This window comes from Montipora capricornis, chromosome 2 (genome assembly GCF_036669925.1).
Source record: "Montipora capricornis isolate CH-2021 chromosome 2, ASM3666992v2, whole genome shotgun sequence".
NCBI lineage: Eukaryota > Metazoa > Cnidaria > Anthozoa > Scleractinia > Acroporidae > Montipora > Montipora capricornis.
Window position 1 is genome coordinate 7,248,982 of NC_090884.1, and position 19,105 is coordinate 7,268,086.

A 19,105-nucleotide genomic window follows, 5' to 3' on the forward strand; every position below is an offset into this window, starting at 1 on the left:
ACCTTGCAGGCGCTTGTGACGTACAAGTAATGACGTATGCAGGCCTTGATACAAGTACGATCCATCAAACAATCCTCCAGGAAGGTCAAAGATATTTCTTCACCGTAGAAGCAACCAATGCAGCTGGATTGAAGGCGTCAGCTTATTCCGACGGAATTACAGTTGATGTTACGCCACCTTTGATTGGAGAGGTTTCATTTAATCTGCAGGCTGATGCAGCAAAAGTTGCTTCTCTGTCCCGATCTCAGTCAGAAAGCGAACGCACAAGTGCTGAGCAGAGTTCATGCTATGTGCATCAAAGCAGCCCTCGGCGACTGGTTTTTTCCTGGACTTGGGCCACGGACGCTGAAAGTGAAATTTCCTTAGTTGAATGGTGCGCTGGTAGTGGACCCCAGTTGTGTGATATCGTCTCGTGGATTGTTGTTGATCCCGAGGGTACCTCGGTGGACTATTCCCTTTCAAATCCTCTCTCATCTGGCAGTATTGTGTACGTGACAATCCAGGCGACAAATGGTGCGCAGATGGTTTCTGCAGCATCATCTAATCCACTTCTTATTGATAGCTCTGCACCAACAGTTGGTACTATTGTTGTAGGAAACACTCCCGGAATGATACATCTCAGAGACAACGAGGCGGTTGTTGCAGAGTGGAGTGGGTTTGATGATGGAGAGAGCGGGTTAAGTCACTTTGAATGGTCTTCCTGTCATGCAAGCTCACCGAACGAATGTATCTCGCCATTTGTTAACACAGGTCTCCAGGCCTCTTTACGCAATTCAGATTTAGATATCAAACCCGGGATCTCATATGTGCTTCTTGTCCGCGCTCATAATAATGTGGGACTTTGCAGCGAGTCTATATCAAATCCCTTCACTTTTGATGGCGTAATACCGACGGCAGGAACTGTCTATGATGGTTTAAGCGAGCTCACTGACTTGGAGAAACAGAGTTCTCTCAGCGAAATCTCTGCCAACTGGTCTCCATTTTCAGACGCGAATAGCCGCATCGCTGAGTACGAAATGTGCGTGGGAACAGAGCAAGAGAAATGCGACGTGAATGGGTTTGTTAAACTAGGCATCACTCTGAGAGGCACAATTAGTGGCTTGACTCTGAATCACACTGGAAGATACTTTGTCAACGTCAAAGCCACGAATGAGGCAGGCTACAGCACAATGGCATTTTCAAATGGAATCGAAGTTGACAGCACTCCCCCATATCGTGGATCAGTGAGGGATGGTGAAACAGCTCCGGATATTGATTTCCAAGCAGATGACACGTATATCTACGCCAACTGGGACGAGTTTCAAGATGAAGAATCCGATATCAGTAAATACACGTGGTGTGTTGGGGCTACCAAAGGAACTTGTGACGTCATCTTGGAAACTGATGTCGGTGACCGCACGAGTGTTGGACAACAGATTCAGCCAGCCTTAGCAACAGGGATGGTCGTGTTTGTCACTGTCAGTGCCTACAACGGTGCTGGTGCCGTTACCAGGGAGTCCTCTGATGGGGTAAAAGTCGATAGCACCGCTCCATTATTATCACAGGTAAAATAACCGGCGTTGGACTCATACAGCTCACACTCGTATTGCGCGGTAAAGTTGTATTGTATTGTATTGTATTGTATTGCACGGTGAAAATTAGTGATAGTCTTAATTTGTGTAAAGGCAGCTAGTTTTTATAAGCCCCTTTTAAACTAATTAACGTTTAACCTCTGAGAGACTAAATGAGAGAAGAATTCAATACACAAAATAAACCCCTCTACTTCGTCTCACGGCATATTCGGTAATGCAAGCAGTTTTTCACACTTACTGTTTTTGTCTTTTCAAGGTCTTTGACTTGCAGCTCAATGATTCAACTAAAGTTGATAAGGACTATGTCACCGCCAAGGACACCTTCTGCGCAAGTTGGGAGGCAGTGGACGACGAAAGCGGTGTGTTGAAAAGCGAGATTTCCGTCTGTTCTGCTATCAACATCAACGACTGCTTGTTGCTTAACTTTGATGCAGAAAACCCCAAGATGATTTGCATTGCTGATTTAGAGTTCAAGGAAGGAGTGAAGTATGTTACTCGAGTTCGCTCCACGAACTCTGTTGGACGATCAAGCGAGATGTTATCGGATGGTTTCGTCGTTGACTCAACAGCTCCAAGTATAGGCGAGGTCATCCACGTGGAAAATCCCCCTTCTGAAGACGAAGGGCAGATTTTTACATACTCGAAGATCTCGGTCGAGTGGAGTGGATTCTTGGACCAAGAGAGCGGTATACGAACCTATTATCTTTGTGTCGGGACCCAGCCAAGCATGTGTAACGTCGTAAACTTTACCAATGTCGGAAACTCTAAGAGCTATACTCAGAGTGGTCTGCTGCTCAAACAAGGCGAAACGTATTTTGTGACCGTGAAAGCAGAAAACAATGCTGGTCTAATAAGTGACGCCACATCTTCTACTGGAGTTGTTGTCGACTTGACAGGTAATTGGGACCGTTTCTATTATTATACAATGTTCTTATTTTAGATACGGAGTAATGTTTAAAAAAAAAAAGCAGCAGTGCTTTATTGGGGTTTTACAACAAGAGGCGAGACCTGCGTGTCCGAGTGTTTTTAGACCCTATAAAACACATGCGGCGAGTTTTTAGTAGGACTCCCTCTGGACTCAGAACAATGGTTTAAATTGTGAGAGGAGAATATTTGCATATTAGAAAAACAAGCTACGCCTTATTAGTATTTTTTATATAAAAAGTACGAACGAGAAGTGTTTTATCTGGATATAAAGCTGATGCATGTGACGTTTTTCGGTGTTTTGATAGGCTGTTAGGCCCATGAATTACGAATGCGTTTTTGAGCATTGTATAATTGCTCAAGTAGAGTCGACAGAAGTTGATGCACTTCTAATTTGTTCATTATTTTTTGTAAATAAACTACGTTTGTTTAATGTTCTTATCTTGGAACAGTTTTCCATCAATGTCCCAAACCTATAACAAATCTTAACGACTCTGGTAAATCATAAAAGTCGCCAACATTGATGATAACAAGATTAACCTTTTCACACTTATCTCGAGAGGGAATTATTCCTTATCATTACTTAGTTGGAGATATTGCTAACTAGATCCACAGACTAAGACTGTAAATATTAAAGCAGAAATTCGTAGCCATAGTTTTCTGGTGCTCTCTTAGTAGCATTAATGAAAAAAAAGTTATTTAAGGGGTCTGGCGAGTTTTGATTTGACCGTTTTTTGTTGTACCAATGATTGTAATGACAATAGGCCAATAAACCAATGAAAACTCGATGCATCTTATTTAATTTATTTTAGCACCCACCAATGGCGGAAAAATTCTTGACGGCTTTCTAGAAGGTGAAGACATTGACTTCCAACAAAGCAGATACAATATATCAGCTCACTGGACTGCGTTTGAAGATCTGGAAAGCGACGTGGTGCAAATTACGTGGTGCTCAGGTTCATCACCCGGTTCTTGCGACTTAATCGAAGAAACAACCTTACCCCCAACCAGTACTTCGGCTCTCCAAGTTCTCGCTCAACCGATTAAAAATGGTCAACGTTTTTTCGTAACTGTTAACGCGACAAACATCGCTGGCTTGACGACTTCCCTTACATCTAATGGCGTAAAAGTTGACGACACACCTCCAATTTCGGGATCGGTGATGGATGGAATTGGTTTAGATGTTGACTATCTGGACGGTGAGGCTGATGTGAACGCACGATGGTTTGGATTTGAGGACTTGGAGTCTGGAATTGCGTGGTACGAAGTTGCTTTATGCGATGCTAGGAACTTGTCGTGGTGTCCACAGCCTTTCAGCGGAATAGGAAAAGCTACTAACATAGCCATTAGAGGTACGTTTTTGCATGTTTAATGCACACTTTACTTTGATGAAAGCATGAGGGCAGGTGATGAGGTAGAAGAGCTTCCTTGGGTTTTGTTTTTGATGGAATTTGAGACTCTCACGACATGACCTAGTGCGAAGACATGTCCAACTGCTTCTTGCGATGCTAAAGAACACCATTCTATGCTAAAAATAGAAGAAGTTTTCACTACATCTGCCCCCGCCTAAGATAGTATGAAGGGCCGTTGAGATTACGTTTAAATTGTATGCTGAACATATTGCCCCTGTTTCCGACTTGCATCTGACCAATCGTCGCTCCCCCCTGTGTCTGACTTGTGTCCCGGGAAAAATCAGTTTCTGAGCTCGAGCCGGGCAACTCGATTTGCATCAGATCTGCTTTAGTGTTTGATTTTTCAATCGCTAACTCGATCAGCACTTTGGTTCTCCTTGCGACTTTCGACTTCGTGACTCCCAAAACACCTCAGTCGGGTACAACAATACCAATACCACTTGCCAAAGCCTCTTGGCCAAAACCTTGCGGGGGCAATTACTATTCGATAGAACCCACCTCCAGTTTTCCATTCGTGATTTTAAACGGGAAATCCTATTCTAATTTCATTTCTTACCACACAAATGTTAAAATCTGAATTTCATCCCTGCACGTCTGAAGTGTAATATCTTGAAAATCGACTTCTCAACGGAATATCCGCCAAAGTAAAGGCAAAGTGTAGTCCCCTCCTTTGAGGAGATTTATTTGTAAGTTCGCATATTTTCTGATTGCGGATGTTGTGTTAAGGTTTGTAGTATTTCAGTTGTAGCACATGCCTGAATGGACTGAATAGCGTACGCAGAGTGATTAAAACAGTCTCACGAAATTCCCTCAGTTCTTTTATTTTGTCAATCTTCTGGGTGTAAATAACTTTTAGTGGCATTTTGAACGTTTGTTAGATCTGAGAATAACAAGATAAATGCCAAGCTCAAAACCCGTAGAACGCCAATATGAGCCCTAACAGCGACACAACTGAAATAATTTTGTTTTGAATGCTTTAAATTTTGAACACACACATCGCCTGATATTTCAATGTAAACTAACGCCTGAGCTTTTCAGGACCCCATCAACACTAATCTTAGTGACATTGAGGCCAACACCTACTTTTTTCTACGTCAGTTAAAGGCCCATTTTCACCCAAAGGCATCGCGCGCTGCGTTGAATTTTGCACACAGACGGAAAATCCGAAAATCAAGCAATCAAAACGCTGGAACTATTTCAAAACAACAATATAAGTGCGGAATGGCTTCTGGGTGACAATGGGCATTTTACCTGAAAAAGTAATACTTCTGGTTCCGACATCTTTTCTGTGAACAATATGCTGCCAGGGAGATAGGACATTCCACTTCCCAAAGAGAATTCGTTGTGATATTGTAATGACTTTTACTTTTACAGGATTAGATCTTGAAGGCGGTGCTCAATATCTTATAATTGTAAAAGCAATCTCCTTTGCTGGACTTGTCACCAAGACTTCATCCGACGGCTTCACCGTTGATTTTACTCCTCCCACGGCCAGCCAAGCACGAATGGGATCTGGCGCCGAGCGTGTTGAATATCAATCAGACTTGACCAAGTTGACCGTCAGGTAAGCAACCTTGGATTGTCATATAGGTCCCAATTGAATTGGCCCGCTGTTTTCATCATGATCATCATCATGATGATCATCATCATCATCATCATTATTATAGCAGTGCAAACGTATGTATGCTAAACGATAGCTAAAGCACAGTAGGGCGCTGTTGCGTAACCTAAAGGCCAACGAGAAATAAGAAAATTAAAAGAAAACTAACACATTAAAATGTCTTCTAAGTAGACCTTGAAGGAAAAAATTCAAATCTCCTTCTCTGAGATATCACATTAAAATACTTAAAAAATGCTCTACTAGTGTCTTATCTTATGTCATTATCTTGAAGTGGCGGGCAATGTGTAAACTTGAAGTTAACACGGACTTCTGCATCTTTATCAAGACTTCTTTACTCTTCCTTCCCACTAAAACCCTAACAGTTCTCTCAAGTCCTTTGGAGTATCCTCCCAGTACATCTAGAATGATGTTGTGCTGGTCTATGCTGTATCCTTTGAATTGTTGTTTTAGTTCCAGCCGCAAGGGGGCATACTTCTCTGTCTTATCCTGGTCTTTTGCAGCTCTGTTGTCCACCCATGGACAACTCATCTCTAAGATGGTAACATTCTTCCGCTTGTGGTCCACAACCCTAGCATCTATTCGTTGGCTCTCACTACCACGTGGTCTGCGTACAGCGGGACATCCCAAAGGGCTTGTGCATCTGCGCTTTAGTAGACAGGTTTTGGCTCGATCGGGGAGTACCAAGGTGGTACAGTGTCTACGAGTTCTAGATCATGGAGCATCTCAAAAAACATAATCTTCAACGCGCAATTATGCCTGTGAAGGTATTAGCTCTGCGCAAGCGCCGAACATCCAGCCATAATATGTGCTACCGAATCTAGAGCTTTACCGCAGAGTATGCATTGCAAGTCAAGTTCCCTAGCAGTTCTTGTCTTTTTACTGTGGTAGATTCGTGTATTGAGCATCTGCTCGTACAGCTCATAGATACCAGCAATCACGTATGATGGACAGGATTTCCACTTAAGCCAGTCAAAACACCCGTTACTCAGCTCGGAGTCACTCCATCTCGATGCGATCAGCTTCCCTTGCCAACTCTGACTTCGCACGTCCTTCATCAGCTTTTCCTGCTGAGCTCGCTTCAACTGCTGTTTGGTCTTTGTACCTGGGATCTCATCTCCATCCTCAGTACAGCTTGTAGGGTTAGGGTGCACCAAATTTAGCTTTATTCCAAGCTCTTGCCCATACTTCAAAGCCTCCTTGACTATAGAACAATGTCCTAGCCTTGCTGAACGGTCTTCAAACTGGCGCAGCAGCTCCATGGTTGGATCCTTATTTTTGAACAGGTTGAGTGCACCTTTGATCTTAATCGCCTTGTACTCGGCTTCAACGGAACGCAAACCTCGTCCTCCGCTCTGCCTTGTAAGATGACATAAGGCAGTTGAGCCCAGCGGGTGCTTTCCTCCCTGCTCTACGACGATCTTGCGCATCTCACGATCAATTCGTTGAAGTTCCGTGATGGGAAGGTGTTGTGTCCACATCAAGTAAGTCAAGGCAGGTAAGGCGTACTGATTGGAGGCTACAATGCGATTGAAATCAGAGAGCGGACTGGACCATATGATGGACATTCTGTTCAGATACATCTCGGCGGCGAGTTTAAAAGCTATCTGATCTTCTTGTCTTGTGCTTTCCAACACGCCCAGAAACTTATACTGAGCTCCCTCTTCTAGACATTTGATCACTGATGCTTCGTCAAATGCTAAGCTCTCGGCGTCCTCTACTTTCACTCCTCTCTTGATGTGTACAACAGAGCACTTCTTCGGATTCCAGTCGAGGCCGATATCTTGCATTGCAGATCTTGCTGATTTCATCACGGTGTTGAGCTTAGGTGCGGAGGCAGCAAAGATCTTAAGATCATCGATGTACAACAAATGCGTCACTTTGGTATCAATCGGCTTCGAGAGTCTATATCCTTCAGTTGCCTTGAGTTTCCAAGCGATGGGATTCAGGCAGATAGTAAATAGGCGCGGACATAGAGAATCCCCCTGAGGCAGTCCTCTTCTAAATTGGATAATCTCCGATATCTCCATCCCCAGTTTAGTTCTTGTAACAATCATGGTATTCCAGGCCTTAGAAAGCTTGGTAACCACTCTCGCTAACCACCTTGGGAATCGATGTATCGACATCATCTCACTCAACCACTCGTGGTCCACCGAGTCATAGGCTTTGGTCACGTCAACCCATGCCATGCTGAGGTTTCTTCTCCCACGGTGACAATCCTGGGTAACCATCCGGTCAATAAGCAAATTGTCCGTGGTGCCACTGCATCCTTCCTTCGCCCCTCTCTGCTCCGCCTCCATCAGTCCGTACTTATCCAAGTGCTGATCCATAGGTCTTAACAAACAAGCGGTGAACCATTTATAAACTGTGTTCAGGCATGTTATTGGTCTTTGGTTATCGCTGGTTAGCACTCCAGGTTTGGGGATCAGTGTAGTCTTTCCTCCAGTAAACCACGCGGGAAAATCACCTTGCAGCTTAGAGATATATTTGAAGCAGAGCTTCACTCCGTGGTGGAGGGCCTCAGCATGTTTCCACCAATAATTAGATATCTTATCCGGCCCCGGGGCACTCCAGTTCTTTATTATTATTATTATTATTATTATTATTATTATTATTATTATTATTATTATTATTATTATTATTATTATTATTATTATTATGAGATTATCTCTAGCTTTTAATTCTTGCTGGGTGTTCTATGCCACGTCTGAGCTCCTTCCCGCGCGCAGCTCAGAGATGCAGCACCTTTCTGAAGATGTGTGATGTCCCCAAGAAGGCCCTCATCTGGGTGCTGCCAGTTATATCCGGTATACCTAGGTACTCCTGCCACTTCGCAAAGTCTTTCGAGACTGTTCCAACGGCCCCTATAACAAATGGCACCACTGCAACTTATTATTCTTCTTTTTATTCTTATTCTTATTTTTATTCTTATTCTTATTCTTCTTCTTATTTTCTTATTCTTCTTCTTCTTCTTCTTCTTCTTCTTCTTCTTCTTCTTCTTCTTCTTCTTCTTCTTATTATTATTATTTTTATTATTATTATTATTATTATCTGCAGTATACACGTATGGATGCTCTAATATTAAAAGTACATAGGGCGCAAAGCGTAGCCTATCCTCTTACGGAGCCTAAGTCTCTATAAAAAGGAGCGTTTTAAAATGATAAAATACAATTTAAAAAATAATAATTATAATAATCCTTAAAATCCTAAATCCTAAATCCTAAAATCCTAATTTAAAAAAAAAATAAATTGAAAAAATGTAAAAAAAACATCCTTAAAATTTTCTCATACTCTCTAATTTCTAAAGTTCGTAAAATTATTTGACGGTGGCCTTGAAGGTCCGCGCTATACGTTAAGCGAACTTGAGATAATACCTTTCTGCATCCTTCTGAGAACCTCCTTTCTTCTAGCGCCCACAAGTTTCTTTATTGTTTTCTCTAAATCTTTAGACCAACCGCCTAGCACATCAATCACTACGTTGCACTGTTCCACGACATAGTCAGGGTACTGCTTCCTTAACACCCAGCGCAGTGGAGCATACTTTTCCGTCTTCTCCCTCTTCTTTTTTCTACGGTTGTCTAACTAGGGGCAACTCATTTCAACTGCCCAGACTCGTTTCCTCCTGTGATCCCCAAATCTAACGTCCACTCTGTTGGCCTTGACGTTGCTTTGTTCGGCATACACTGGTACATCCCAGTAAGCTTGAGCTTCCGGAGATTCGTACACTGGTTTGGGTGCCACTAACGAGTACCATGGTGGTACTGAGTCCACTAGCTGCAGGTCTTTACACACCTCAAAGAACAACACCTTAAGTGCAGCGTTGTGTCGCTCCAAGTACTTGGACTGTGCTAAAGCAGGACATCCCGCAAGAACATGCGCAAGAGTTTCTGCAGCGCCTCCGCACAACCTACACGTGATCTCTCCTTGTGAAGTTCCTGTTTTGATCTTTGTATACACTCTAGTAGGGGTGAGCTGTTCATAAAGCTCCAGTAGTCCGGTAATCGTGTGGGTGGGTGCTGAGGGCCACTCCCGCAGCCAAGCAAAACACTCATCCATGCTCAGATCTTCGTCGTGCCACCGTGCACACAAAAAGCGACCATGTCACTGCTCGCTCTCAATCTCTTCCTGTAACTTCTCCGTCACAGTCCTCCTCAAATAAACCTTAACTTTCTTCCCTAGAATTTCTGTATCCGGTGCTTGGCGGGGGCTGCATGACGGGTTCATGACGGGTTATTATTATTTTTATTATTATTATTATTATTATTATTATTATTATTCATATGAATTAAGCACAGGGTTTCTCCCTGGGGAGAAATATCCAGTCAAGTCTCATCCCGAGACCTCAGACTTCCATCACTTTTCTGAGGATATGTGCCGATCCGAGGAGTGCCCACTTTTGCATCGTTCTTGTTCGGTCCTTAATTACTGGGTTGCCGAAAACCCAGTCGGAATCTGTCTTTAATTTCGTCGTTTTTTTTATTTTTCGTTTTCTTTTTTCTTTTATTTTTTTCCGTGTCGGTAAAAGTCTTGCCTGTCGCTCCCCTGCTAAGTGGTGTCTTTGTGCATAAAGCCTTCTACGCGTATTTTCTTAGGATCGAGAGGGTAGTGGGAAATGCGTAGATTTCTCTGGTGGACACAGTAGAACGATTAACTCAACCGGCAATGGCGTCGAAAGTCATGTAACGCGAATGGCGTTTTAGTGGATCTTTGAACAAAATATACCCTTATGAAGCTCATGAATGGCAGGTCAATTGGATATAAAGACGGTGGAATCTTAAAAGCGACGAGTAATGGACTTCGACAACAATCTATCGCCCGTCGAGCCGAAATCAAAGTGAGCTGTATTTACCTGAAGTATATGGTACATGGTACATGGTAATTTGACACGATTGAGTTTCTTGCATTCACGCACGCAATGAAATAGGAAGAGGTTCTCGCCTCTAAGAGCAAATATGTTGTTTGTTTCAATAAATGTTTCGCTGGAAAAGATTCTGTGGTATTTTCTGCATTTGTAAATTATAATATCATGTTGTGTATTGAATTTTCGAGCTTAAGGTTGAAATGTGACATGGGAGAAGTTTTTTAGTATTGCTCTGTAAGCAGGAAGGGTTCACAGGCCTGTTGCTTGAGTTTCAACAAAATGAGCCCCAAAATCAGTGAAAAATTGTGACGCAGATGAATAATAAAGTAGCTGCCATTTCCAAAATGATGAAATTACCTGGTGATAAATAACGTCGAACGCGTCTTGGAGAGTAAATTTTGACTTTGCATAAACAAGAGTTGTGCGATTGTGATCTTTGTTTTGACTTCGCTCATTTCATTGTCAAACTTTACAACACTTGACAGAAAAAGAAACTTACAAAAACCCGGTATCTTGCCATCATTTGACACAGATGCTTCACTGTTTGGCGAGTAAACATGCCGCGGTAACTTAATCACGGCGCCCGCTGAATTCCGGCCATGTCACTTTCGATTTGGCGATTTATTTGAACGTAGCAAAAATCTCCCAAAATGTTTGTCGCTGATCGTAACTTTTTATATTCTATATTCACGGTTCAAAATTAATGTTGTTTTCATGTCGTTATGTTAAATATGTTATTCTCGATCGACCGTCCCGGAAACTTCCTTCTGCTCTTTCTAAAAACTGTGTATCAATAGTTATTTACTTTTTTATCAATATTTGTTTTGCATAAAGCAAGCTAACAAAATCTGTACCTTGCTGAGTTCGCATTTGTTAGCGTTAATAGTATTTTCGGTCCGATGCTTCTGTTTACGAGGGGTGAATTGTTTTGGTCTCCCATCCAAACACTAACCCCGCCGAATAGGGGGGATTAACTTCAGTGAATTTCGGCATTACAAAGCTGTCAGATGCTCAGCGGGCACGCTTAAACTTGTGGTGAAAAGAAGTTTATCAACATGTCAGCCCAGAAGCCAATGTTTCTCACTTCCATTTATTTTCTTCAATCTTTCTGGGTTCAGTACTTTGCTAGTAACCACATGTTTCTCAGACTATTTACCCAAGACTTCTACCATGGCACTACAATGATAGACAATACCAAAACAATATCGTGCACTGTTAGAGCTACATATTACGCAAGGACAGATCTGTTTCGTCGTACGAACGTGTGAGGACCTGTGAGCCAAAGGGCCTCTTCTGGTATGACTTCTTAATGACCTTGAAAAACATTGTTTGGAACGGTGCACGTACCACAGGCAACCCAGTGTACGCTCTCGGAGGGTCTAGTTCCTAGTTGCTCCAAGTGGCCTGCCAGCTTCTTTGACACTTAACCCAATGCACCTACTACCACTGGCACCACTTTTGTTCTTGATTTCCAGATCCTTTTAACCTCTCTTGCCAGGTCTTGGTTCTTTTCATATTTTTCAGTTTCTTTCTGCAGTACGTTGCTATCTCGGGGAACAGCTCTGTCCACAATTATTGTTTCCTTTGCTTTCTCTTTTCTTAATTACAATATCTGGCCTCCTGTGATGGATTTCACGGTCTGTCCCTAAGTCCCACAACAGTTTTACTTCCTCATTCTCTTCTACGCTTTTTGGGGGAATGCTCATACCATTTGTCACTGCACTCAACTCCATATTCCTTGCACCACTCCCAATGTATGACCCGCTCAACAACATCATGTCTCTTTTTATATTCTGTTTACGCAAGCCTGGAGCAACTACACAACATAGGCTGCACAATTTCATCGTGACTACCATACATTCTGCATTTGGATGATACATTTTGATTTTCGATTCTGGCTTTTAGGGCGCTTGTTCTTAGTGCCTGATTTCTGGGCGGCAACAATAAGCCCTTCTGTCTCCTTGTTCACTTCACCAGTTCTTATCCAATTCCAGGAAACATCAGATAGGTCCTCTTGAACGCCCATGCAGCTGCTTCCCAGAACAATCCTCAGTTCTTTTCCTCTTTATCCTTTCCTTATACTCCTTTGGCGTGTCTCAATTTCATCGACATTCTTACTCTTCCATGAAGCTCTCAACAAACCTTTCTTGCTCTGGCTGATGTAGACATTGATATTTCTTTCTTCAATATTTACGGAGTCCTCAACACCAATTAGTCCACGACCTCCTTCTCGTCTTGGTAATTACAGACGGCTTTCGTTCGAACTAGGATGAAGAGCGCCATGGATGGTTAACAGTTTCCTGGTCTTACGCTCCAATTCAGCAAGCTCACTCTTTGCCCAGTTTACAATCCCCCCACTGTGCCGAAGTAGAGATACAGTCCAGCTGTTAATAGCCTTTATAAAATTACCAGCATTTACCTTTGAGGACAAAGTTTTCTTCACTCTCCTAATATACTCCTTCATACTTCTCTTCACTTCGTCATGCATAATGTGATCGGCCTCCAACACCCCCAGATATTTATAACTTTCAACATCGATATCATCTCCAATACTTCGGATAATTCTTCCATCAGGCAATCTTATGCCCTCTGACTTATCCAGCTTGCCTCTTTTCATTACCATCCCTTGCGCACTTGTATTTGGGCAGCTACATCTTCTACAACCTGTAGCTCCTCTCTTATCCTTCGCTTTGCAATTCCCTTCAAAGCTGGTACTTTGTTTTGGTCTTGACTCAGTCTGATTTCAGCACCCCGTGTCGTAACATAGTTGGTCTAGGAATGTTGTTATTTTGTTGGGCGACCTTATATTATAAACTTCTTCTCGAAGTGTCTGAAAGGTTTTATTTCCAAATCTTTTTCAGCCAATATTGCCTAAGGACTCCCCATGCCTTTCCAAGTCTGATTTCAATATCTCCACTAGTGGAGGCAATGAGACTATGAAGTCATCAACGGTTTTGATGAATTTCCATACAGATCCTTGATGCCATCACCACGGTCTTGGTTGAGGCTGATGAATGCAGTCTTTTTAGCATTGATGCCTAGGCCGACTCCTCGATTTCGCTTGCAATCTCTTCGATTATGTGAAGAAGAGTTGTTGCATCTTTCATGTAGTCTGAGGAAACAGCAGGGTCATCTGCGTAGTCAGCGTCGAAATTTTAACCTGCTGGACGACGGCGGCTAGCTCTTCGTCTTGGTCAGAGTGAAACCAAGGCCTTTTCTTGAATCCAATGCCGTCCTCAGAACATAATCCAGACAGATAGTTAATCAATATCTTTTGTAACACCTTTCAAGATTTACTCAAAGATTGCGTTTTTACACAAACTTGTAAAAAATGGTTAATTGGTGTCAGCGTAAAAAAAATTTTTGAACGAGGAAGTTAGGTGAGGAAACATTCGGATTGGCAAAATTATTCAAACTTAGATTAAAAGCCATTTTGCTGTAAGGCAAAGGTGTTTATTTTTATTTGAGACGGTACACGGTCAACGAAGAGCGCGAGAGACGGGCCTATTTCGTACAATCGTGTCTTTAATGACGATGATGTAAGTATTATTTCGAGAGGAAGGGAGATTTCACCAAATAATTATCTCACATACGGCCTGAAACGAAATGAAATGAAATTAAGGGAAATCAAATTTATTCCTGGTCATTTATGAGATGGAAAACTGAGTGCCTGGGGGAAAACGTCTCAATGCAGAGTAGAGAGAACCAACAAATTTAATCCATATATGGCGTAGAGTCTGGGAATTCATCATATTCCACAAAGGAGGGATAAATTGGTCAATTTACGCTTAAATATCTTATTCAGTTGATATCGGCTTCTTCTCTTATGTGCTAACCTCATAGCCTTTTGTGATCTTTTCTTTTCTCCTAGTTGGTCTCCCTTCATTGAACCTGAAAGCGGCATCTCACACTATCACGTATGTATCAGTAAAATTCCGGAAAACTGCAGCATCACTCCCTTCATTAACGTTGACCTCAATACAAGCGTAACTGTGAGTCCTCTACAGCTCCGCCATGGAGAATCATATTACGCCGTCGTGCAAGGAACTAATCGCGTAGGGCTATCATCGGAAACGACCTCTAACCGGATCTTGATAGACTCAACACCTCCTTCGTTCGAAGATACCGAAAACTTGTCCAGTAACTCGACACATGTTCCGGAAATCACCCCAGAGAATTCCCGACGTGAAGAGGAGCTTTCTGGAAACTCGATAAAAACCAGCCCTCGAGTTTGCCTCAGTTGCTCCGAAGAGCTTTTGACCTCCAGCTGGGATGGGTTTGAGGACCAGGAGAGCAGTGTAGAGCGGTATGACTGGTGCGTTGGGACATCAAAGGCACAATGCGACGTCTTAACTTTAAAATCCGTCGGATTGAAACCAAAAGGCGCAGCAATAGTAAAGAGACTTGCCTCGGGTACGTTGCTTTATGCTACTGTCTTTGCTGTAAACGGAGCTGGTCTTAAAACTCGTGTGGTGTCAGAGCAATGCAGAGTTATCTCTGTAGCACCGAAGATTTTTGAAGTCACTGACATTCCCAGCGTGAACGCAAGTGATCTGACAGATATAGACTGGGAAGCAATGATGCAAACTTTATCTCTTCGCTGGGAAATCATCGGACAGGCGATTAACGACATCTCACGCTTGCGTATTGAAGTAGCGGTCACACAGTCTTCGTCAAACATTTCGGTGCCACAACTTCTCACGGACAGGTCCTGGAACGGGGAACCGATCGTGCATGATTTCATGGATGTGTTGTCTTGGCAACGAAATGTTACCATCCGTGGTGTGCCCACGGAACCATGGGAACGTTACCGAGGTATTGTAAGGGTCTGGAACGAGGGTGGCATTTTCACTGAGGCTGCTAGCGATGGACTAAGAATCGAGCCTTCAGCGCCTCCAAAGAGGAGCTTAAAGCTCCACGATTTGGCCGCAGAACAGGAGCATTTACGATGGTTGCCAAACTTAACGCTACCCGAAGTTAACAGAAGTCCGTTAGACGATGATGTCAAGTACGTATCTTCTCCAGAGGACGTAAAGATAATCGTCAGAGGCAGCTCTAACCAAACCAGCAACAAAACAGCCTTTTTACTGGATCACAATCTTTTCAGCCCCAGTGTGGAACTTAAAATCATTGTGCAAAGAGTCACATCGGACAAGAACGAAAGCAATACCACTGAAGACTCGAGCATAATGCAAGTGCTTCCAGGGTTTGCTGATCCCGATGGACCCTGCTGTGCTAAGTGCCCGGTAGACCAAGAAACTGTGTTCACTGACACGCACTTTAAAACCACCTTACCGTCCGAAAGGTTTGGCGCTTCCCTTGTCAATTTGCTAAATGGCTATTTTGCTGTCTCATCAGCTGAAAGAGCATTTGCCTTACCGCTTAAAAATCGAAGTGCGAAGCACTTAACCATGCGTGATGACATCGGTGGCTCCACTGAAAAGCCCATAAAAGTAGTATCACATAACAACCATATGGTGTTCTCATCAAGTGGGAAAGCACACCTTTATGTTAGTGGCACGGATTTTCGTGGCGATATCCAGTTGACAAAGAATGCCGTTTTTACAAAGTGCAAGAATGTATCAGTTGCTGCTTGTTACGCTGATGACACGTGGGCAGACGTACTAAGTCAGGTCATTTCCATCTATAGGAACGTTGTAACGATTACCGCAACTAATCTGACCACGAATGGCAGCGTTGTGGGTATGTTCCAGAAAAAAAATGAAGTCTGGACATTTGTAGAGGCCCTTGGTGCAGATAAAGGGGATCCGAACTTCGGGCATTCGTTGTCTTTAAACGAGCACTTCTTGGCGGTAGTAGAAGGGGAAAAGAAAAACCCATGCATCTCGGTTTACTATATTCACTCAACTTCTCTGATGCAAACCATTTGCTTTGATGAAAATCAAAACTTCACTGGCCCTCTGTCTATTTATCTTACCGAAACTAATGCACTTGTGGTGGTATCGAAAGACTCAAGGTCTGCTAAAATTCTTCAACTAAATGCCACAACCCACTCCTACCACGAAGAGTGCAACTTTCTCGCTTTTGCACCATACGAGTTCTTGAGCGGATCTCTCGACGTCAACGCCCGCGATGGAGGTTTTGTTGTTGCCTTGGGTATGCAGTCATTGGAAGGACGAGACGGGGTTCAAATTTTCGGTTTCCAGGGGATCTGTACTAAGTATGAAGAGGGTGAGTGCGTTAAGCTTGGAAGAGCTATATCCAGAGAGAGGGGACGGAGAATGGATAATGGCCTTCCTCGAGCATCTGTCTCCTTCTCGGAGAATACAATCTTATTCGGCACTCCCAGTGTCCTTACTTGGCCTGGGCAAGGAGAGGCATTTGGTACTGGACGAGTGTATATGGTAACTTATTGCCCCATTAATCACTACCGCGTAAGAGTATCTCAAATAAATGGTTTTGGTTCCGCAAAATGTGTGCCTTGCAAGGAAGGCCGAAAGTCTTTTGGCGGTTTTGTAGACATGTGTTCATCTTGCCAAGAAACGAGGTGCTCAGTGCCACAAAGCGTTGACCTGTTTAGTTTTACATCGAGTATATGCGATTCTGTCTCTTGCCTTTCGACATCGACGGTGGACAAAGAAACCAATGGATTGGACATCCACCTAATGAATGACTCGTTCTTTGTCCCTGGCGCAGAGAACCTCTATACTGTTGTATTTCTCGAGACGACACGAGCGGATCAATCAACGAGTTCATTCTCGGATTCTTTCGTCATTGACTTGACAGCTCCTGAGGTTGGCATCGTGTACGATGGGATTGGCAGCGACCCAAATACAAACTGTTCGGAGAATACGACCTTTAGCGAAGACAGTCAGTGCTCCACTCGGAGCTTTAAAGACACTGATATTGACTTCACCAATGACACTCATGAGATCCACGCCAGGTGGATTGACTTCCTAGACAGCGAAAGTGACATAGTAGAGTATTTCTGGTGTGTGGGGACTCAACCAATGAGAGATGACATTCGAGTGTGCGAAAGCACAGGAATGAGGCCTAACGGAAGTCACTATGGGCTTACTTTGCATCACAAGGATTCTTATTACATCACAGTTGTTGCCTGCAATGGAGCCCGCAGATGTTCAGCAACTCACAGTGATGGTGTTACCATAGACGCTACGCCACCTGAAATGGAATATGTCAGAGATGGGATCATGGGGCCAGACATGGACTTCCAGGTAAGGATTGGTTTTATATCTGGTTTAGAATCCAGCCTCAACGAAGCAAACACCCAACAATGTCGACCACTATTTCCAGAGGTCGCTTTACAAGTGTCTAAATACAGGGATTGGAAATTTTGATGAACTTATCAACAAAACGACTAGCTGTGTTAAAACGCTAAATCCTTTTTGAGGGTCGTCCAGGTGGATGTTCACGAGAGTCGGAGGTCCGACTGCCTTTTCTTAAATTTCTCATTACATTATTTTCACTTTACTGTCTTCTTATTGGCTCCCCGACTTTTCTCATTCAGGGCGTCATTGGCAACCCAACAACCCTTGCACTGCCATTTTTGAATTGTTTCGGGAAATTTGTTGGCTCTTGGGAACGAGGTTGCGGGCTGATATCTGCCAGTTTTACTTTAAAGCGTTGTAAGAAAGACAATCTCGATGAATATGACTATTATTGCAAAGGAGAAGCCTTTGTTCTCTTCATTTCCTGAATGTTTACCATTGAATTTTCTTCGTCTAATAATCATTGCGTAAGCACAAAAAAGTTGACCCATTCCTCCAAGACGTAGTCCACAATTATATTTCACTGTGTATCTCCTTGGTAGGTCTTTGTTGACATCATCTTCGCCTATTTTGCTGCAAGAGACCCAGAGAGTGATGTGACGTCATACGAAGTAGCCTGGGGAACTGCACCTGGTTTGAGCGACGTAAAGGACTTTGAAGAGGTCACGAATACGACAATTTGGTTAGCTAAGTTCAAAGATAACGCTCTCGGTATAGGAAAAAAGTATTTCGCCATCGTGCGAGCTACAAATGGGGCTGGTTTACTTTCTGAAAAATTGTCCTCTAATGGCATCGTTGTCGGCAAGTCAGAATACGTCTTCGATAATGAATCGTCCGCCTCATTTTTCTTCGATACTGTAAATGTCAAAGAAGACGGGTCGCGTAAGGATGGAGGAGTGGGGCAGACATACGGCACATTAACTGTTCCTCAAGGCGCAGTTGAAGGGGAAGTAAAGCTGCGGTCTTTCAGCTTGGATGATGATATGTTGAGCCAAAACGAGACGGAAGAGGGCCCAGTCAGCAATCCTGAAGTTACAAAGCCAAAGGTTTGTTGTTGCCACTCTGCTTGCATGGTAATTTAAATTAACGCTGACGACTGGGGGACGCATCTGACTGACTGACTGACTGACTGACTGACTTACTGACTGATTGATTGATTGATTGATTGATTGATTGATGGATTGATTGACTGACTGGCTAACTGAATGAATGAGTGATTGGAAAGAGGGATGATGGGTGGATAAATAAAGGGAGAAAGGGACGGACGGACCGAGGAACGAACGCAGGAACAAACGAATGACAACCGACCAGAAGGTATAGTGCACAGATATAGTGCAGTCAATTGTGAATGAACGATTCACTAAACTATTCAGAGTTCTGAGTGATTGGATGACTGTTTGACTTGCTGCCCAAGAGATTGAATGATAGGGACTAAACACAGTACCAAATTAATTGACCGACTGAAAGAA

General features: G+C 43.2%; 1 protein-coding gene across 1 annotated transcript in view; it reads left to right on the forward strand.

The window, feature by feature from the left end:
• Positions 1-19,105, forward strand: part of LOC138033102 (uncharacterized) — a 72,346-nt gene that overhangs the window by 44,573 nt on the left and 8,668 nt on the right. Inside the window, 6 exon segments of the mRNA XM_068880866.1 lie at positions 10-1,544; positions 1,828-2,467; positions 3,308-3,847; positions 5,282-5,471; positions 14,258-17,582; positions 18,179-18,682. Coding sequence (XP_068736967.1) covers positions 10-1,544; positions 1,828-2,467; positions 3,308-3,847; positions 5,282-5,471; positions 14,258-17,582; positions 18,179-18,682 — 6,734 coding nt within the window.